Here is a 20,129-nt window from a genome sequence, read left to right on the forward strand (position 1 = left end):
GCAGGGGGGTCAAGGGAGGTTTTCTTCCCCCTGGGAGAAATGTCCTATGGGTTTTTGGATCTGCGATATAAAAAAGTCTTGTCTCGGTCACGTGATGTGTCACGTGACCGGTCAGGTGAGCCTGTCAGCCGGGTCACGGACCCTGTAAGATATTTTAAACTGTATTGTGGAATGGTTGAGTATAAACAGAGAAGTAGGGCTGCACTCCAGAAGTTGCAGTGAGATCATGGGGTAGTCTACTAACTAATTTGTAGAGCCTTCTTATGGTACAATTTTATAAACAAGTTTGAACGACCTCTCTACACGCCATGAGCCTCCCCTTGTTCGGGGCACGTCGCACCGCTCTGTACTGCCCTAACCATGGCTCGCAAACAGCGAGCCCTTGGCAGCGTGTGCAGACATCAGATGTTCACCGAACCTCCTCATGGGAAATTCCTGAGGTGTAGAGATGATGATCCTTGAGGAGTGCTTCGTACAGTGCGTGGATCTCACGAAAAATCGTTTGGTGAGCGAAGAGCATCAATAATACAAGTGAAAATCACCATCACAGGGATACGTTGCAATCGAAACCGGGTTGTGAAATACCCTAAGCTATCTGCGATGCATGACAGGGAAACTGAGTTGGAGTAGATGGATGGAGATTACACACAAGACGACAGGGAATCATCATCCGACGGTGACTGGATTGTTCAAAAGCCGTACAGTCACCAGTGAGCTCAAGAACACATGTCTTCACGATGATGGCTAATTTGCTCGCAAGAAATACAGTGCATTTTAGCAGTGAGCTGCTCGATTGCTTGAAACCACGGGTGGGGGGTAGCCCCCATTTCTCATTCCCCAAGCCCCCTCTCCCTGGACGAGCAAGAGGCGATGAAATGGTGCCTTCCTGACTCGCGAGGATGAACCTTGATATTGAGAGACTTCGAATCCAACCCAACTGAGATAGGAATGAGATGAAGATCTCATATCATACCTGTAAGAGATGATCGAGCTTCTTTCTCAACTCTGCAGGTTGGGCCAAGGTTTGAATCATCCATCATGTACTGGAATATGCACCCTAGGTACAAACAATCCGCGTGTGTACTTGAAAATATTCTTCGAAGACAAGATGAAATTTTCATGAACAGCTAAGCAACTAATGATAGATTCACCATTGAACAGAATCAACTCTGATTGACCCTTCTTTCAAATTGCCGTAGGTTGAACGTTGAGCTCAAATGCATGATTTGTGAGAAATTTGTATCAAACTGTACCTTAAGCGACTTTGCTGTCTAGATATGTGTTCTCATGTCATCACTCACTTTCAATTCTTCTAGTCTTACGGTCAGGATTCATGCACCCTATCACAGAGTTTCAAACTGGATCAAAGGTGGGTAGTTGAGGGTGCTCCATCCCCACCCCACCCCCCAACGAAAGTCAAACGGAGGGGTTCTCGGAAGTCGAAGTTCCGACCAGTTTGGCCCTCGTTTTGTACCATGTAAACGCTGCAATATTAAGTTGGTACCACAGATACTTCTAAAATTCGTACTTTTACTTTGGTTTGGCGTGGTGAGGTGTCCAAGCAACCAAATTCAAATCACCCTACCCCTCTTTGGCCCTGCGCAGCAACGATTTTCCTAAGAGCGAGTACCCTCCTACACGCCTTCTCAAAGTAGGGTACTCCCACATGGCATGAAATGAAGGGATCCCACAGGCCCTTCGAAAAAAAAAAATCTCGCCAATTTTTCCTATGAGCGCCCATGGGTTTTTGGATCTGCGATATAAAAAAGTCTTGTCTTGGTCACGTGATGTGTCACGTGACCGGTCAGGTGAGCCTGTCAGCCGGGTCACGGCCCCTGTCAGCCGGCTGACATGTAACGGGCCTGCTGACACGGTCCGCTGGCCGGTCACGGCCGCCCGGAGAGATCAGGACATTTCTCCCAGGGGAAGAAAACCTCCCTTGACCCCCTGTTTCTCGACGGATCCTGCCGGCCGGGCCGGTCAGTAGACCGACTGCAGCCTTCAGCCCCGCCTCAGACCCCCTGGAGGCCCGCCAGGAGGCTAAGTGTCCGGAGATTGGCCGGGGGCCTGATCTCTCCGGGCGGCCGTGACCGGTCAGCGGACCGTGTCAGCAGGCCCGTGACATGTCAGCCGGCTGACAGGGGCCGTGACCCGGCTGACAGGCTCACCTGACCGGTCACGTGACACATCACGTGACCGAGACAAGACTTTTTTATATCGCAGATCCAAAAACCCATAGGACATTTCTCCCAGGGGGAAGAAAACCTCCCTTGACCCCCCTGTTTCTCGACGGATCCTGCAGGCCGGGCCGGTCAGTAGACCGACTGCAGCCTTCAGCCCCGCCTCAGACCCCCTGGAGGCCCGCCAGGAGGCTAACTTCCGTGTCCGGAGATTGCGCCGGTTATTTCAGGCAGCGCCGGTTATTTCAGGCAGCGCCGGTTATTTCAGGCAGCGCCGGTTATTTCAGGTAGCGCCGGTTATTTCAGGCACCATGGTTGTTCGCGTGGTGTAGGGGAAGCTGCCAGGGCGCCAAGGAAGCTGCAAGGACGTGAAGCAGACCTTCTGCTCGGACTGCCCCGCGGGGAGTTACCTTCCGTCCCCCGGTGTGTGTGAGCAGTGTCCCGTTGGTACCTACCAGAACCAGGCCAGGCAGTCTCCTGCAACCCCTGCCCCAGGGGTTCGACTTCAGCGCTGGGGTCTTCCTGCTGCGAGGGGTACTACCTTGTGGATGGGACATGCCAGCAGTGCCCGAGCTGTGCCCTGGGCCAGTACAGGTATGGATGTGGCGGTGGGAGCCAGGGCGCCTGCAGGCCGGGCCGTGCCCTTCCTCAGTAGCGCCGGCCAGTACTTCCCTGGCTGCAACGGCGTGTCGAATGAAACCTCCTGCATCGACCGTGGGGCGTGTGGGGACGGGACATACGTATGTACTGTGGGGCGTGTGGGGACGGGACATACACATATGAAATTACGCTGCCGGCTTAGGTGGGAGCAGCGCTGGCTCTTGCTACCCTTGCGTGGCTTGCAGCGCGTTTGAGACCCTTGTGGGGTGCGGTGGGACATCGCCCGGGTATTGCCAGTCCTGCACGGATTGCCCCGTTGGGGAGTACAGGAGGGACTGCACAAGCGCTTGCGAGCCCTGTGTTGGGTGCGCCGAGGGTGAGTACAGGGTGGGGTGCGGACGGTTCGGCCCCGGCTTGTGCGAGGCGTGCCCTGCCTGCCTAAGGAACCAGTACCGGGCGGGATGTCAGAACGACACGTCCGGGCATTGCACCCCGTGTCCCATTTGCCAGACGACCGAGGTGCTGGTGGGGTGCGGCGGCGCAGCCGCAGGGATTTGCGTGCCGAAGTCGGATATCCCTGCCTATTGCCCGCTCGGCATGCACTACAGCGACGGTGGTTTCGTCTGCCCTTGCATATCGATTTGCCCCTTGAACAGCTCCTCCGTCGGCGTATCCACCAACTGCACGCCCTGTGCCCGTGGGCAGTATGCGCCGCAGGGTTCTTCCGCCTGTACAGACTGCCCTCCCGGCACGCGGATGCAGTACGGCGAGGGTGGTGGCTGCCCCGAGTGCGGCGCCGGGACTTACTCGGAGACGTACCGGGCGGCGTACTGTCTGCAGTGCCCACCGGGTAAGTTCAACAACGCGACGGGCATGTCGGTCTGCTACGACTGCGGCTTGGTCCGCCGCTCACGGGTGTGACACGATCAAGTCCACGGAGAGCCATGGGCGATCAGCGGGTGAAGCGGGAATTTGCGGCGTAGCAGAGACCCTACAAGGACAAGATTGCAGCGCCTATCGCCTGCAATACACGCGCGGGTCCCGCAGACCAGTATTACCTGCATCTATCACAATGTGTAACAAAGAGGGATAAAAATTCTTTGCATAGATTCTTCTTGATTGCACTGCATAAGGCGTGGAACGCTAAGAACAATTTTTTGAATGAGAACAAGAAGAAGGATAGCAGAGGGCAGGCCCATGTATTTAAGTTCTTTTGGAATGAGAATCTTTATGTTGACAATGGAAGATTGAAGAATAAGAACAAAGAGGATGCAACAGATTACTTTGAATACCTTAAGCCTACAGGAGAGGATAAACATGCCCTTCCTTATTTTAGCCTTATTGAAAGGATCCATTTTTCCTTAATGACAATACCCAATATTAGGTTGTGTAACACATGAACAAAGGGCTCAGATATTGGTAAACAAGCTTGGCCTTGAGGATAGCATAATACTCTCTGACAAGAGCATCATCAATCAGAATCCATCGTTGAAGATGTTTTATAAAAATGCATTATTGACATTTGATGATGTGAGCATTGATACAGAATGGCGTCATGTATATTGCAGCTCTAGGATAGACTAAAGCAGTCTTTCTAATCCGACACATTTTTATGAGTTCAAAAAGGGAAGATGATACATTTGTTGGATTGCTGAGTGAGAATGTGAATATCTATTGAAATAGAGACACGCATGTATTTCTTGCAATAAAATCTAATGACAGAAAGCGGGCAATAGTGCATAGTTGGTGATTTCAATTTGAAATCAAAGGTGATTGCAAACACGCTAAGCAACATGCAAAGAAAGAAGAAGAATGGATTAGAATTCGACACCTTTCTAGCAAACCTCGCGCGCGCGGACTCCTAGGGGTCAGTCTTGATGTAATCTTTCTAGTCCGACCGTCCATGACCCCTTTCCGAGGCCGTTCTGACCTTGAAAAGCTCGTGAAACGCTCCTTAGGATCCCGCACCCCTAAAATACTTTTAATAAAGTGTAGGATTTCAGGGAAATCTTGTAAAGCGAGGTGGGTTTTGTAATGACAATCAATTTACATAATATTGTAGCTTCATTCATCTTATTTTCTGCTTTCGTAAATATATTGTCGAACTTAGTCATTGTGAGGAATAGAAGTAGTCAGTATTCATGTGTACTCACGGATCCTCCAAGTTCTTCTAATCTAAATCACGAATTTCGTAATAATTCACTAGTTCCGTTACAAAAATTTATTTCCAGTCTCAAGGATGGATTGTCCAGTCTTCGCACTGATCAGGAATCTGTTTTGTCACGATTTTTTTCAATCACAAATCCAAGACATGCTTTGAGTAAGCGTTTTCCACTCAGCGCAATTCCAATTGTGATTGAAACTGTCAATCGTCAATGCCTCCTTGGCAGTCATCTGACCAAAGGAAATATTTGCCAGAATGCTCTGATAGGAAATTCTACATGGACCCCTGATCCACACGTACGTGATATTATTACTACATATATGTTGGAATGCAATTTCCGTTCTCGACATGAAAATTGCTTTGGTATAGATGTGGGATCGAACGTAGGACCACACACTATGGTAATGTTGAGTTTAGGTGCCCGGGTTGTTGCTGTAGAACCCCAGGCAGATCTCTGCTTGGCTACCAGGGCCTCGATTGCCGCGCAGGGATGGCAGAATGATTCTATAGTGCTTTGTGCTGGAATGTCTAAGTCAGATTCTTTTGCTTCAACTGCAAGATTGAGAGTGAATGAACACTTTTGGCGCTATAATGGAAATATTATGAGTATGCCGTACAAGCTTGAGCAAGTACCGTTGGTATCGCTCCGTCAACTTGTTGCATCACAAACGGTTGTTCATTTTTTGAAAATAGACACAGACTCCATAGACTGCTTCGTCCTCCAGCAAGCTATCAACCTGATGAATCATGGTGTTGAGTTCAGAGTTATTCTTCTTGAAACGTGGGATACTTCATGTACTACAAACAATGTTGTGGGTCGGCAGTTGTTGCATCTCTCAAAACGAAATTTTCAAATTTTCCGCACATTGGTCTACGAGAGGTCGTGGGATGAACATCACCGAGACATCGAAAACGATTTTCGACGTGTAGACATTCCTAAGGGTTGGGTCGAGCAATTTCATGTTGGTTTCAACTTCGTGCTCTGGAAAGCAAATCTCAGAACTTTGAGTGACCAGGATATTCTGGAGCATCCCTTACGACATCCAAGGTGGCAGTACCTTCTCACACTGAAAACTGATATCACTCAATCTGGTTATGTAACAAAAGACCTTTAAAAAAAATTGATATTCGTGCAATCAAGTTATTACCTACAGCGAACGCGTCCACAAACTTCCCTGAAAGGGTCCCAACTTCGCTCGAAGGCGGATTAAACTCGATGTTCTCCCACGAGTTGCTGTTCAAACCACAGCGGAACCTGCAACTGGCAGGAAAGACTTCGCGTCGAAATCGCCGGACAAATCGATTGATCCACTGCGATTCGAAATTAATCCGCCTCAAAACGGGGCACAAGATCGCTTCCTCGTCCTCGATCATCCCCGAGGTTCAACCGGGAGCATGACGTGATAGCACTCTACCCGAATCAGATTGAACGTGTCAATCGCTTTCGAGGCATGGTGCAGATTGGCCTGGGCGACTGCCATCGGACTGGAATAGCGGAGAAGGGGAAGGATGTCCCTTCAAGCCTGTGTAACGCCTTTCAAACGTTTTCGACATTTGTCACACCCCGAGGCTATACGGGATTGACCTTAGCGGAGCTCACACTGCAAACACAACAAGCCAACACTCTCTGATGCATCACAAACCAACATGGCACAAACACAGAAGGGGAAAATGTCTACCTGGTTCTAACGAGGAGGATCCTTCTATACTTTCGAGAAAGCAGACAGGAGTACTTCTCTTGGCGGAGGAAAAACAGGGTTGTCCTCCTTAGATATTAAACAGCCCTTCGAGAGGCAACATGCTCTCTCGCAGGGAAGAGAACCCCGTCCCTGCATGCTAACAGGCCGGCTGATGCAGGCCACGCCCGAGGGCCCTGTTGGGGCTGATGAACGACACATCACGCACTCGAACAAGGCGATCCGGGGTTTCGCGCAGGCTGTGCGGGCCTCGCGCTCCCACGTGCTGTAGGCCGCGGAGGCGAGGACTTGGCGGACGTGTTCGCCGGCGTGCACGCCATATGTTGTTGGGACCTAAGGTGATGACATTGCAATCCTTGAAGTCCTCCAAGGTTTGAGACCCGGTTGTTCCTCTGCTTGCTCCAGATAGCATTGGCATGTCCGCTGCAATATCCCTCAAATTACGCCTCCGGGTTGCCTTCGTCCCCTGCAATGGAAGATTCCGAAACGCGAAAACATAAAAATCTCTCAGCGTCTCGGGTTATTACAGCAAATACCTTCATAGATACGCCGAGCCTGCCGTGCCTTTGCATGCCCTGCTTCGCAAAGCAGTGCCGTTCCACTGTGCATCTGCCTGTCAGACTGCCTTCGACAAGCTTGAACATGTCTAAAATTGTCTCCTATCCTGGTTTACTTCGATCCCTCACTTCTTATTAAGGCGATCCACGAGCACAGCCTGCACCTCTTATTCTTATTAAGGCGATCCACGAGCACAGCCTGCCGCTGGTGATCTACGTGGGTCAGACGAAGGGGGTGGAGACGAACAAGGAGTGGCTCAACATCCTCCGCATGTGCAAGTGCATAGCAAGCACCGTTGGGGTCAGCAAAAACGAGGCTAAACCACAACTGCATCAAAATGGAGACTGCATCAAGAGGCGACAGGTCCTCGAAATCTCCCACTTCCACTGCGTCAGGTTCGAGAACCAGATCAAGAAGTAAATCAACGCATAGCAATCGGTGGGCTACCGCGCACAGGGCGCTGTCATCGTCACTTTCAAACCTAAGACCCAACATGGACGAGATTGCAGCGTAGTATATCGCCTGCAATCCACGCTCTGATGCCTGAGCTGTCGTTTTTGTATCCCTCGCACCAGGACATATGACTGGATCCACTCCCCAGAAGATTTGAAGGATCTGGTGGAATACAGTTAGAATATGTATCGCTTGTTTAGTTTGCTCTGCGATTCATCTGCGATTAATATGGATTCATTTCTGGCACGCATCATAGCGAGCGGTTCAATGCTTATGCAAAGATCCAATCTTTGTCGAAGTTCATGTGATCTGATCAGCGGAAGGTGGTAAAATTTCCGATTAGTGCTGTCTGCGTAATTTGCACAGGACGAGCACCTTATACCCATATCAAGTAAGGATTCCTGTTTTGATCATCAGAGATTCCAGTGTGAGCAACAAACGATCTAGAAGTTTTTCATCCCCCGAATCCTTCGTGTTCAAACTTTTACCATGTATGTTCGAAGAATTGATGGACGAAAGCTGAGTAAAGAAGATGCTGTGCCACAATGCAATAACAAGCATAAACCAAACTAAAACAATCATTGTCCGTTTGAAATCCACAACCATCCGGTAGTCAACACTGCAACAAGAAACAAGGGTGTGGGCTTCCAATAGCTGTTTGTTACGGCGATGCCCGGGGCATCAATTTCCAATCAACAAGAGGTGTAAGATGTAGTCCGGACAAATATATACACTTTTGTAGTTTTTTGAGAGGTTTAGTGCTCATTCACATAAACTTCTTCCGAATATGACCCCTACCCCACCCAAAGACCAGTTTAGGACCTCACCCACCCTCCCTCCCTACCCTCAAACACTTACACACCCGCCTCAGAGGTCCAAGACTCAAAAACACAGAGCCAAATTTCTGAGCTCCATCTCGCTGCTTGACCCAGAACTGACGAGGGCATCATCTACAATAATCGTGGAGCCCACTTCTTCCCCTTCAAGTTCGACTTCGTGGGGGTGAGCGTCGGCACCGCCTACGCCTCGGACCTCACCGGCGACCCCGTGGGGTTCGTCATGATCGGGGGGATGGCGACGGTCCTCAACGGGCACTTCGCCTGCTACACGGGGGATCTGGTGCAGTGGTACTTCGACTTCGAGGCGGAGGAGTTCGAGCCGGACGGGCAGCGGCGGCAGGTTCCCAACATGAATAACGCGATCCGCTTCCCCGTCAACGGGAGGGAGGAGTGGTACCAGAAGCGGATGTTCGGCACCTTCCAGGAGAAGAACCGGGGCAAGCAGAACGTGGCGCTGATCAAGCCGCTGCGGAAGGTCGCCGACCAGCGCAGCTTCCTCTACGGGGACAAGTGCAGGGTGATCGGGAGGATCGTCAACGGCGGGCAGCCCTGGGAGCCCGTCGATATCTTCCTCTCTAACACGTTCGTTTGATTACCCGTTTGCATGAGTAAAGAAACTTCCGAAGAAAGGAAATTCTTCGCGAAGCAACTTGGCGAGCAAATGGCGACTGACTTTCTCGGTACCGCTTCCCGGCATAAGGTCAATGTTGAAATTAAAAGGACCGAGTTCTTGATGGAAGAATCTGAATCCAATCTGGAGGATTCAAAGAAGGCATTGCTCGACCCTACAACCGATCAGAAAATGGAGATGGTGATGGTGAATTTTTTCACTTATCAAATCGATATGTATCAAGCGATACTCGCGACTCTTCGGAAGAATTAGCGCAAGGTTATAACGACCAGGCTCCCGTAGGTTAATGGGTCATATATGTATCACACGGCAATAAAGCTCAAAGATTAGTACTTTACCTTGTTAAATCATCCCGCAATTCACACCCATCCAAAATCAAAGGTATTTAAGACTCGCGGGACGGGGCATCGGGAGAGTATGGCGAGCGTGGGGCAGATCACGGGGACGCAGGTGCATTCGGGTCCGAAGCACATCCTGCAGTGCCAGGTGTCGGAGGACACGCTGCGCATGCTGGCCACCGATGAGACCAAGGACCGGATCCACCGGGACAAGATGCTGTACTGCATGCACAAGCACGAGCTTGCACTGTGCTGCAGCATCCCCTACAACACCAACAACAACATGATCTTCAAGCAGAAGAAGCAGCCCTACCCACCCGTCGTCACCACGCTGGGCTTCATCGACGCGCAGACCCGCAACCTGATCCGCGCGGTGTACAACACCCAGACGATGGAGCAGTTCGAGGAGACGCGCGAGAACGTCATCGCCCGCGCCGCCCGGGACCCTGGCTTCAAGTTCCACCTCCCGCAGTTCACCTTCCAGGGGGTGGTGCAGACGCAGGCGTGGGCGACGTCCAACTTCGGCGACACCGTCGGGTCGGTGCTGGTGGCCGGCTTCGCGACGATCATGAACGGGCACTTCCACGCCTACACGGGGGACGTCGTCCACTGGTACTTCGACTTCGAGAGCATCATGTTCAACGACGATGGGACGAGGAGGCGGGGTGGCCACTTCGATGTCAACCCGGTGCACGTGGATGCCATCGACAACAACGGTGAGTTCTACGAGCACGATCCTGTACGCATCGGGGCGAAGGCCGGCGAGCGGAAGGACTTCCACGAGATGCGGGAGTATGGCAACTACCCGGACATGTACCCGGACCAGGACCGCAGGAGGGGGGGCGCCGAGTTCAAGCGGAACATCATCTACCCCAAGACCTACCATTACGATGGCTGCGGGTACGGCGACCGCTGCCGCGTCTTCGGGCGGGTGGTGAACGGCGGCAGGCCCTTCGAGCCCATCGACGTCCTGATCTACTCCCAGTGCCGCTAATCATTCTAGAATAAAGAAAAATCAGCCCATATTTAAGATGATTTTGACGCTCGGCATCAGATACATATGGCGAGGGTATATACCAATTTCAATGATGAACATGATGCATCGTTGCTTCATGTGTTTGACAAACGATTGAGTGTTTTGCAGGGCTGGGTGGATGCATTGAAGTATAAATCGGATACGTTGAAAAGGTTGATGATGGCACGGGAAATCGATGAATACATGAAATATTTCGAGGATGTTGAAAGTTGTTTTAAAATATTGAAAATAAGTCGCAAGGTGACGATCGAAGACCTTGAATGGGGTAAGTTTCAAATTCCGGAGTATATTGACAATAATCTCATGACAACATACGGACGAGATTTTGCGAAGCCGTTCAAGTTCATATTCAAGAAAAAGTTCTTGCTCAACGAATTTGACCGTGCAAAATTTCAAGGTCTGTTGCTCAGGACTCGCGCAATGTCAATCCATGTCAAATTTCTTCGAAAATACCTCATAGTAGAAGACGAGCATAAGGACAAGTATGAATCCGCCATGAAGGTCATCGAAGAATCAATAGCAATGTTCGAGCTGATTGTCGTAACGGCTATTTACAAAGAAGTAGCATACAAGCATATTCTAGAATCACATCATGACCCAGGAATCGTAGAACGAGTATGGGAATTTCATTCAAAGGATGAATTGCTGTTTGGTGATAAAATTATACTGGATACTGCCATGGTTAAGATCAGTGAATATATCCGAACATTGGATAAACTTCCTTTAGAGAACTATCGTGATATTTTTGCACTTGACAGTGGAAAGCCGCAGCCGTTTTACGATCCATCCATGATGGTCTTTGACGGTTTATTGAATTGTATCAATGATACACGGGAGAAATGTATATATTTTTTGAAATATAATAAACCCTGATGTTCAAACTCACTTAAGCACCGGCTTCCTGAGCTCCGCCTGCGTCTGCTGCAGCGAGAGGTGGAAGACCTGGACGCAGTCCCGGTCGGTCCAGCCCTGCAGGTCCCCCTCCCTGAACCCCAGCGAGCGCCAGCGGTTGAGCGAGAAGGACCACCGCGCCATGATCTGCTTTGTCATCCCGATGTCGACGAGCTGCTGGTAGGTGACGCCCATGGCCTCGAGGAGCTGGGACGGGAGCTGCATCTGCCAGATCTCGCTGATGTCCGCCCTGAGGTGGAGGATCGGGTGCACGGGGAAGCAGAGCATGTCCGGGAGCATGGAGAGCTGCACGTCGCCGTGCTTGACCCACTCCGCGGGGTCCGGCTGCAGTGCCTTGAGCCGCTCCGGGCTGAGCCCGATCGAGCGGAGGAAGGGCCACGTCAGCTGTTCGCTGGCCATCACGTGCTTCCATGTCAGGACAGAGCAGGGCCTCATCCACCCGTGGATCATCACGGACTGGTAAGGGCTGAGCTCGATCGCCATCGGGTGGCTTTTCTGGGTCGGCTGCTGCATGTCCGTTTCCCTCCCCACCCAACCTGATGCCATACACGTTCCGTTTTCCAGTCTTATACCGTGCCTGGTTGTCTCGGACCCTACATGGCAGTTCTTTTTTTTTTGGTCGTAGGTGTATCACGCTAGGGGGGGGATAGGAGGACGGGGGGAGAGTGAGGCGGGGAGGAAAGTGAATGAAGAAGCGCCACTACTCCGCTCTCTCGATGGATGACATCTCCCTGCTGTCGGGGGCCGACCAGGACGAGACCTGCCCGCCGGCCTTCATCCACAACATCGTCAGCACGACCAAGATCAGGTCGAGCGTCATCCCGCTGAACCTCTCCTACGTCGCCAGCGTGCTCCCCAACAGCTTCTACGACAAGCACAAGTTCGCCGCCATCACCATCCGCATCGACAACCCGACCTGCACCGTCCTGCTGTTCAGCTCGGGGAAGCTGGTCCTCACGGGCTCGCAGAGCTGGTACAAGTGCCTCCACGCCTCGCTGAAGGTGGTGGAGATGCTGCGCTCGCATGTCCTCGGGGTTGACTTCTTCGTCGAGGACATCGTCGTCCAGAACATCGTGGGCAACGCCATCATCGACCTGGAGGGGGGCAAGTCGCTGAACCTGGAGCGGATGTACAGCGAGCAGTGCTCCAAGTGCACCTTCCAGAAGTCCCTCTTCCCGGGCCTCATCTTCCGCCCCGACAACTCCCCCGTCGTCCTCCTCTGCTTCGAGAGCGGCAAGGTGGTGATCACGGGGGGCAAGTGCGTGGACGACGTCGAGCTCGGGTGGAGGCGGCTGTGGCCTGTGGTGAGGAGGTACATCGAGTGATGCCGGGGTATTGCAGGGCGTATTAAGGCGCTGGAACAAGGCCCGGGCCATGGGATGGTGAGGGTGCTGGACCTCACCGACCCCGCAGAGTACCGCAAGGACCTTGGCGAGCACCACGTACCCCAGACCGGGCCCGGGTCTTGGGAGGAGGAGGTGGAGCACCGGGCGTCAGAGCGGGTCGAGCGGGCCAAGGGGGGGAAGTGGAAGGGCCGCACCTGTGCCTGCCTCGACAAGGCTTCCGGCAAGGGTCTTTCGGGCGTCAGTATATAAGCCTCTCGGCCGTCCGAGCCGTATGACACCCATGGCCCGCACCAAGACGAAAATCAACGAGAAGAACGTGAAGGTAACCATCACAATCTTCGAGCAGCGGAAGCGCCCGCGCATCACGGACTGCATCAGGCAGGAGGAGAGGGAGTGGATCCAGGTAGACCTCTCCCGGGCCCGCGCCGAGGACGTATAATACTAGGTTACCAATGTATCATATTCAATAAAGCGCATGTACGAAAACAGGAAATTAATTTATTACATATGATCAAACTTCCTCTTACCTAGAAGGTACTTCATGACTCGGCGGAAGGTTATTTCAACCTCCTCCAACGATCTGAGTACGAACTTGTCCATTTTCTCGAACTTCCGGATGTCTTGAGACCACGACATGAAATCTGAGAACATCTTGAGGATGTCCTTGCAAGTGAAAATCGTATTTTCTTTGTCGATGATCATAGCGTTGCGGAAATAGTCCGTACCGCACACAATTGTGTGAATGCCAGTGATGTTGCGATGAAGTTCAAAGACTGATTCTTCAAGCTCAGGCATGGTCATGACCTTCGGGCAGAAGTCGGGATCCACGATTTTTCGAATATCAAAGAAACTCATTTTTGTGTTAGTGAACACTCTTCATTATCTCTTAAATATTTAACTTGTTGCAGATATTTTCTGACTTTGAATGAATCCCTTATTTTAACTCTTCGATGCAAGGAGCGGCAAGATGAGCGGCAGACCATGGGACCATCTGCCATCGGACGATGCCAGCTCCGACTTGAAGGATGCGTCCGGGAGGCTGTTGAAGGACGTGGATGATGTGTTAGAGAAGGAGAACGACTGGTTGAAGCGCACGAGCCACAAGGTAGAACTGTGGGGGTTTGCCAACGAGAAGATCGTCAGGGATTTTAACAAGTTCAAGAAGGATCTGAACGAGCTTAACAATCTCTTGCTCAACAGTATGGCCGATATGAATGATACCATGGATTCCTTATCTCTCGATATACACAACCTGACAGACCGTGTAAAGTTGGTAGAGATGGAGATCAGTAAGACGAGAGTCTCAAAGGGCTGATTACGCCATTTTATTATCGAATGAAAACACAAACGAAACACACGAAACACGCACGTTTAATCCCGGAGCTCAAATATCCTCTTGCCCTCCGAGCGTATCATCTCGTTGTAGGTATCGAAGTGAACCTTCTGGTTGAGCTCGACCACCTTCACAAGCAAGTTCCCGCTGCGGAGGATCCTGTCAAACACATCCTGGAGGAACTTGGAGGTGGGGGGGTTGAAGTTGCGGTCGACAACAATGTTCCGCCATTGGTCCTCGATCGGCCTGTGCATGTTAATAAGGACGAGAGGGGCGACTTCCAGGAGATCGTTGAGGAATTCGGCGGAGTAGGCCTTGTTCCCGGGAAGACGCGAGGAGATGGTGTCCTTATCCACCGGGGTGAGGTCGTTCTCCAGAGCCGCAACAAACGCGTCCCTGGCCCTGTCCTTTCCCAGCCTTGAAGCGTCGAAGCTGTCAATCGAAGCCTTGATGCGGAGCAGGACGTCGTCGACCGCCGGTGAGCCTCCCTTTGCCCGCAGGCGCTGCGAGGCCATGGCCAGCATGCAGGCCGCGATCTTGTCGAAGTTGAACTGGTTGTGGAGGTGCTGCAGCCTCACAAGGTCGAGCGACAAGGTCTCCGGGCAGGTGTCCGTCTGCACAGGCTCGTCCGATGCAACCAGGCGCAGCACGGCCAGGGAGTGGATGTCCTTGTACGCCTGGCTGTCACCCGTCAGGATCTTGGAAAGCATACCAAAGCTCCTGGTCGTCTCGGCCTCCACCGTCTTGCGGATCCAGCTCGGCGTGATGCGGAGGTAGAGGGGGTTCTTCTTAATCTTCCTTGCCATGTGCGCCCGTTCATACTCCACCCCGTGGTTCTGGATGACGAAGGCGATGCTCCGGAGGCGGTCGTTGGCAGCTTCCACCCTCATCTTGTTGACCTGATCGAGCGCAAACTGCAGTGAGACACAGAAGATCCTGGGCTGGTCCTCGGTGGCGGCGCCCTCCATCTCTTCCTTGATACGAACCCTCTCCCTGATAGTCTCCTGCTTGAGCTCCCCGCGCTGCATATCGATCTCGATGGAGAGCAGCGTGTCGATCAGCGCGACGCAGGAGGGCCAGTCAATAAGCTCCTGGTCGATCTGCTCCTTCCAGTAGGCGATGTCGATCTTCTCCCTGAGCTCCCGAGCCCGGCTGGGCACGAGATCGATGATCCCGTCCCTGACCTCGCCCACCACTTTCAGCACGCGGACGTAGCAGGGGACGGAGAGCCTGAGGTCGTCGACGAGGCTCGCCCAGAAGGACTGCTTGAAAGCCTCCCGGATGTTGGAGAGGGTCTCGTTCTCCACGTACCCCGCGCCTTGGGCGTCGAGCTTGAAGCCTGGGTCGAGGAGAAGCTCGTGCGCAAGCTGCTCGTTCGTCATGCGCCCGGGGAGTGACGAGACCCCGTCCTTGTTCACCTTGACGTTTTCCTCCTCGCTTTCCGGGACGTACTCCTGCAGGTCCTCCTCCGTCACGATGAAGCCCTGCTCACGGAGGAAGTCGTCGAAGAGCCGCACGCCGCTCTCTCCCGCGATCTGCTTCAGCTTCATGCGGAGCTTCAGCTTCTGGGAATGGAAATCCTGCTTCATTTTCGTCATGTCGATGTCGCCAGGCTTCAGGTGCGACTCCGCCTTGTAGAGCGCGAGGAGGCCGTGCTTGACGCGCTCGGTCAGCTTGTGCTCATCGGGCACCTTCCAGATCTCGAAGCAAACCAGGTAGTTGTTGAGCTGCGACAGGAAGTCCCTCCACTCCGCCCAGCTCTGGCTGCCCTCGGGGCGCCAGGAGACGGTGGGGTGGATGCGGCAGATGCCACGGAAGGTCGTGATCATCAGGCGGGCGGCGTCCTGCACCCTCGCCTCCAGCCGTCCGAGCGTCTCGAAGCAGCCCTCCGGACGGTTGTCGATGAGGATCGCGGCGATGAACTTGCGGATGTTGAAGACACCCACGTGCTCGCTGTCAGTCAGTCTCAGGCCGCGCTTTACCATGTCCCGCTGGATCAGGTAGATCGCCGTGGTGACAAAGTGCTTGAAGTCGCGCACGATCCACTTCCTCTGCAGGGCGCGTGCCTTGTCCTTGAACTCCACGGAAGAGTCCCAGTGATCGATCGCCCCGGTGCGCTGCAGGCGCTTCACTGTGTTGCGCAGGGAGCGGTGGTAGGCGCGGCCGCGCAGGAAGCGGAGGATGCGCTTCAGTGCCGCCTTCTCGGGTAGGGAAGGGTTGGTATCTCTAGGAGTGGGGTCAGAGAGAACAGTAGAGGAGAGGGCAGAGGAGAGGGGCGAGGAGGGGGTCGAGGGCTGGGAGGGAAGGGGCGCGGGGGCGGTGGTCTGGCTCATCACGGCAATGGCGCGTGGATGCGTGGCTGGTGGGGCCCGGCGGCCGCGGCGGTTAATTAAAAAGGGTCCGGAGTGGGGGAAATACCCCACCACCCTTTCTGACAGGAGGGTGGGGGTGGTTTTTTTTTTGAAGTCTTCGTGGGTTTTTTTTGGTGCTGTGTTTTTTTTTACATTTTGTGTTTCTTTCTTGTATTTTTTTTTGATCTATTCCGGGTGTTTTTTTTTCGAGCGGGGGAGGGTCTTCAAAAGAAATCCACCCCGCCCCCGCGCCCCCACCGCCATGCCGCCACGCGTGAAGATATGCTACCCGCCGTACCCGACGGAGCGCGAGCGGCAACAGACCAGGCTGGACCGCTTCCTGCAAGAGGTAAGGCACATGAAGAACCTCTCCCCCATGATTTTCAGTAAGGAGAAGAGGGATCTGGGGAGGCAGACGCTCTCGCAGATCCTCGATGCCGCCACCCTCCACGCCAGCGGCGACCAGATCCAGTTCATCCGGATCAAGCTGACACTCCTTGCTCTCCTCATCGAGGACAGCAACTGGCTGGCGGTTCGGAGGCTGGGCACTTCGCACGATAAGCTTGAGGAATTCGCTGGCAGCACCTTCTACAACGAGCTAAGCAGGGAGGAATACAGGGATTACAGCGAGAGGGCGCGGATTCATAGGGATACTGTCAGTAAGAAACACCTCAGGGAGAAGCTTAAGAACAAACTCAAGGAGAGGATTGGTGAGAGGATCAGGGAGATGCTCAGGGAGCAGAATCGTTGTGCTGGTAATAAATAGAACACATCTTTTAATCGCATCAGTACTCCTCCACGACTTTCTCGATCACATGCAGGTGGGGCCTGCGCTGGCTCCTGACCCGCCTGGGTCCCTTCCCCTCCGCCGCCTTGGCCTCCCTCCTCGCGTCCTCCTCGTTGACGTTCTGGCCGTGCCATGTCTTTATCTTCTCCCGCGCCTCCCTCTGCCTCCGCCTCTCCTCCCACTTCAGCCTGCCCTCCTCCCGCTCGCGCTCATCCAGGGAGAGCAGGCGCCTGTTCCCCACGGGCTGGCCCACCGCCTGAACGCTGAAGGCCACGGCGGCGAAGACGTAGTCCGAGAGGTAGAACATCGACTTGCCGGGCCAGGCGTAGGCCGGGTAGAGCCAGACGACGGAGTTGTACCTCGGGTCGGCCCCGCCCGGTATGCCCTGGTACTGGCTGACGTTGATGGCGACCTGGGAGGCGAGGTCGGAGGTGCCGATGACGTTGGCGAGCCAGGTGGTGTCCTGGCTCGTCCCGGAGACGCGGTGGGCGAAGAAGGGGTCGACGGTGATGCGGTCCTGCACCTCCCATCGGTAGAGGCAGTCGCTGGTGTTGCTCGGCGCCCCCTCCTGGCAGAGGTCCAGCAGCGCCTGCCTGAGGACGAGCTGCGTGTAGGAGCCGCCGGGGGAGGGCGGCACGGTGTAGTAGGCCGCGTAGTTGTCGATGAGGTACTTGACCTTGGCCCGGGTGGCGTTGCTCAGCGTGTGGATCGTCAGCACCTGGTCGACGTAGATCTGCAGGGTGGGGTTGGCCGTGAAGTACGAGGGGTAGCCCTCCAGCTTGACGGTGATGAGCGCGTCGGTGATGCTGCTGATGAGGCTGGAGCCCGTCAGGTCGATGGAGTAGGTGGCCAGCGGCGCGCTGTCGATGCCCAGGCTGTGGGTGAGCTGGTTGATGTCCTGCGTGATGGAGCTGCCGGCCTCCAGCCCCGTCCTCCGATCACCACGCTGATGTAGTTGTTCGGCAGGGTCACCGCCGCGGAGAGGACCGGGGCGCAGTGCTGGATGAAGCCCGTCAGCGGGACGGAGAGGACGACGTTGGTGAAGACGGGGGGCCTGACCCCCGTCGAGTCCTGCAGCTGCACGAGGACGGAGGCGTACAGGAAAAGGCCGGGGACGCTGAGGTCCGGCTCGAAGGGGATCTGCAGGTTGATGTCGATCCCCGGCCTGGCCAGGAAGTCGTGCTGGACCGGGTGGCAGAAGTTGAGGGTCGAGCTCAGCTTGCAGGTCGGGCCCAGCCTGGCGTTCGGGTCCGGGCCGTAGACGCCGCAGGGGGACTGCCAGGCGGCGGCCTGCGAGAAGGGGAGCTGCTGCGTCCCCAGGTAGGCGACGATGTTGCCCGGGGTGTCCAGCATGCGGTAGGCCTGCGGGACGACGAAGTTGATGTTGGCGTAGTACATGGCCCCCATGGCGGTCGAGTTGGGGCCGGCCACGGGGTAGTAGACCTGGTGGAGGGAGGCCTGGATGGCGCTCAGCACGGTGTAGTCCTGCGAGGTGCGGACGGAGAGCAGGAAGTTGTTGACGCTGAAGACGTCGAAGACGGTGAAGTCGATGATGGCCTCGGGGCTGGTGCTGGGGTTGGGCTGCACGACCAGCAGCCCGATGCCGAAGCGGTTGACGCTCTGCGAGAGGCTGGTGGCCTGCTGCGTGCTGATTTACTGCTCCACCGCCCCCTGCGCCAGCTCCACCGTCACCAACCCGTCGGCCTCATCCTGGGCACTTGCGTAGTACGACCGGATCCCGAGGGAGGGGAGGTCCATCGCTACGAGGCTCTGTGCTCCGAGAGAGTCGAAGAACTGCTGCGCCGTTAGGGCCGCGCTGCAGCTCAAGTTCGACCCGAGGCCGGGGGTGTAGTACCGCGCCATCAGGTCCCAGACGCAGCACAGCGTCGCCGTCGCCTGGACGCAGGGGTTGTTGACGTCCGCGGGGGTGTACCCGTTGGTGCGCGTCACGTAGAGGAGGGAGAACGACCCGGGCTCGGGCACGAAGCGCATCCTTACGGACCAGAGCTGCGTAGAGCTGTTGTACTGCAGGCCGCTCAGAGCGCTTAGGCTTGACGAGACCCGCTTCAGGAAGTTGAGCGCCTCCGCCGGCCCGGGCAGGGTGTACGACACCGTGGACGAGACAGCGGACACCTGGAGCACCTTCCTGCCTGATCTCTCCGGGCGGCCGTGACCGGTCAGCGGACCGTGTCAGCAGGCCCGTGACATGTCAGCCGGCTGACAGGGGCCGTGACCCGGCTGACAGGCTCACCTGACCGGTCACGTGACACATCACGTGACCGAGACAAGACTTTTTTATATCGCAGATCCAAAAACCCATAGGACATTTCTCCCAGGGGGAAGAAAACCTCCCTTGACCCCCCTGTTTCTCGACGGATCCTGCCGGCCGGGCCCGTCAGTAGACCGACTGCAGCCTTCAGCCCCGCCGCAGACCCCCTGGAGGCCCGCCAGGAGGCTAAGTGTCCGGAGATTGGCCGGGGGCCTGATCTCTCCGGGCGGCCGTGACCGGTCAGCGGACCGTGTCAGCAGGCCCGTGACATGTCAGCCGGCTGACAGGGGCCGTGACCCGGCTGACAGGCTCACCTGACCGGTCACGTGACACATCACGTGACCGAGACAAGACTTTTTTATATCGCAGATCCAAAAACCCATAGGACATTTCTCCCAGGGGGAAGAAAACCTCCCTTGACCCCCCTGTTTCTCGACGGATCCTGCCGGCCGGGCCCGTCAGTAGACCGACTGCAGCCTTCAGCCCCGCCTCAGACCCCCTGGAGGCCCGCCAGGAGGCTAAGTGTCCGGAGATTGGCCCGGGGGCCTGATCTCTCCGGGCGGCCGTGACCGGTCAGCGGACCGTGTCAGCAGGCCCGTGACATGTCAGCCGGCTGACAGGGGCCGTGACCCGGC

General features: G+C 54.8%; 10 protein-coding genes across 10 annotated transcripts; 6 read left to right on the forward strand and 4 right to left on the reverse strand.

The window, feature by feature from the left end:
* Positions 1-2,776: 2,776 nt before the first annotated feature.
* Positions 2,777-3,701, forward strand: GUITHDRAFT_149311 (hypothetical protein; the record flags this gene model as incomplete). Its single annotated transcript, XM_005818324.1, has 2 exons — positions 2,777-2,982; positions 3,026-3,701. The coding sequence occupies 2 exons, from the start codon at positions 2,777-2,779 to the stop codon at positions 3,699-3,701; spliced, it is 882 nt and encodes a 293-aa protein (XP_005818381.1).
* A 4,620-nt stretch (positions 3,702-8,321) lies between these two features.
* GUITHDRAFT_122391 (hypothetical protein) lies at positions 8,322-9,083 on the forward strand (the record flags this gene model as incomplete). The annotated part of the gene is made up of 2 exons (XM_005818325.1): positions 8,322-8,356; positions 8,585-9,083. The coding sequence occupies 2 exons, from the start codon at positions 8,322-8,324 to the stop codon at positions 9,081-9,083; spliced, it is 534 nt and encodes a 177-aa protein (XP_005818382.1).
* A 456-nt stretch (positions 9,084-9,539) lies between these two features.
* GUITHDRAFT_122392 (hypothetical protein) lies at positions 9,540-10,454 on the forward strand (the record flags this gene model as incomplete). The annotated part of the gene is made up of 1 exon (XM_005818326.1): positions 9,540-10,454. The coding sequence occupies one exon, from the start codon at positions 9,540-9,542 to the stop codon at positions 10,452-10,454; it is 915 nt and encodes a 304-aa protein (XP_005818383.1).
* A 924-nt stretch (positions 10,455-11,378) lies between these two features.
* GUITHDRAFT_122393 (hypothetical protein) lies at positions 11,379-11,954 on the reverse strand (the record flags this gene model as incomplete). Its single annotated transcript, XM_005818327.1, has 1 exon — positions 11,379-11,954. The coding sequence occupies one exon, from the start codon at positions 11,952-11,954 to the stop codon at positions 11,379-11,381; it is 576 nt and encodes a 191-aa protein (XP_005818384.1).
* Positions 11,955-12,184: 230 nt separating this feature from the next.
* GUITHDRAFT_40097 (hypothetical protein) lies at positions 12,185-12,724 on the forward strand (the record flags this gene model as incomplete). The annotated part of the gene is made up of 1 exon (XM_005818328.1): positions 12,185-12,724. A coding segment is annotated over one exon (540 nt), but the record flags the coding sequence as incomplete, so codon positions are not given.
* Positions 12,725-13,255: 531 nt separating this feature from the next.
* Positions 13,256-13,609, reverse strand: GUITHDRAFT_122395 (hypothetical protein; the record flags this gene model as incomplete). Its single annotated transcript, XM_005818329.1, has 1 exon — positions 13,256-13,609. The coding sequence occupies one exon, from the start codon at positions 13,607-13,609 to the stop codon at positions 13,256-13,258; it is 354 nt and encodes a 117-aa protein (XP_005818386.1).
* A 112-nt stretch (positions 13,610-13,721) lies between these two features.
* Positions 13,722-14,069, forward strand: GUITHDRAFT_122396 (hypothetical protein; the record flags this gene model as incomplete). The annotated part of the gene is made up of 1 exon (XM_005818330.1): positions 13,722-14,069. The coding sequence occupies one exon, from the start codon at positions 13,722-13,724 to the stop codon at positions 14,067-14,069; it is 348 nt and encodes a 115-aa protein (XP_005818387.1).
* Positions 14,070-14,125: 56 nt separating this feature from the next.
* Positions 14,126-16,420, reverse strand: GUITHDRAFT_122397 (hypothetical protein; the record flags this gene model as incomplete). Its single annotated transcript, XM_005818331.1, has 1 exon — positions 14,126-16,420. One exon carries the CDS (start codon positions 16,418-16,420, stop codon positions 14,126-14,128), a length of 2,295 nt encoding a protein of 764 aa, XP_005818388.1.
* A 376-nt stretch (positions 16,421-16,796) lies between these two features.
* On the forward strand, positions 16,797-17,204 carry GUITHDRAFT_122398 (hypothetical protein; the record flags this gene model as incomplete). Its single annotated transcript, XM_005818332.1, has 1 exon — positions 16,797-17,204. One exon carries the CDS (start codon positions 16,797-16,799, stop codon positions 17,202-17,204), a length of 408 nt encoding a protein of 135 aa, XP_005818389.1.
* Positions 17,205-17,223: 19 nt separating this feature from the next.
* Positions 17,224-19,217, reverse strand: GUITHDRAFT_149318 (hypothetical protein; the record flags this gene model as incomplete). Its single annotated transcript, XM_005818333.1, has 3 exons — positions 17,224-18,171; positions 18,198-18,863; positions 18,891-19,217. 3 exons carry the CDS (start codon positions 19,215-19,217, stop codon positions 17,224-17,226), a joined length of 1,941 nt encoding a protein of 646 aa, XP_005818390.1.
* Positions 19,218-20,129: the final 912 nt, after the last annotated feature.

Source organism: Guillardia theta, assembly GCF_000315625.1.
Source record: "Guillardia theta CCMP2712 unplaced genomic scaffold GUITHscaffold_326, whole genome shotgun sequence".
In the NCBI taxonomy this organism is placed as follows: domain Eukaryota; class Cryptophyceae; order Pyrenomonadales; family Geminigeraceae; genus Guillardia; species Guillardia theta.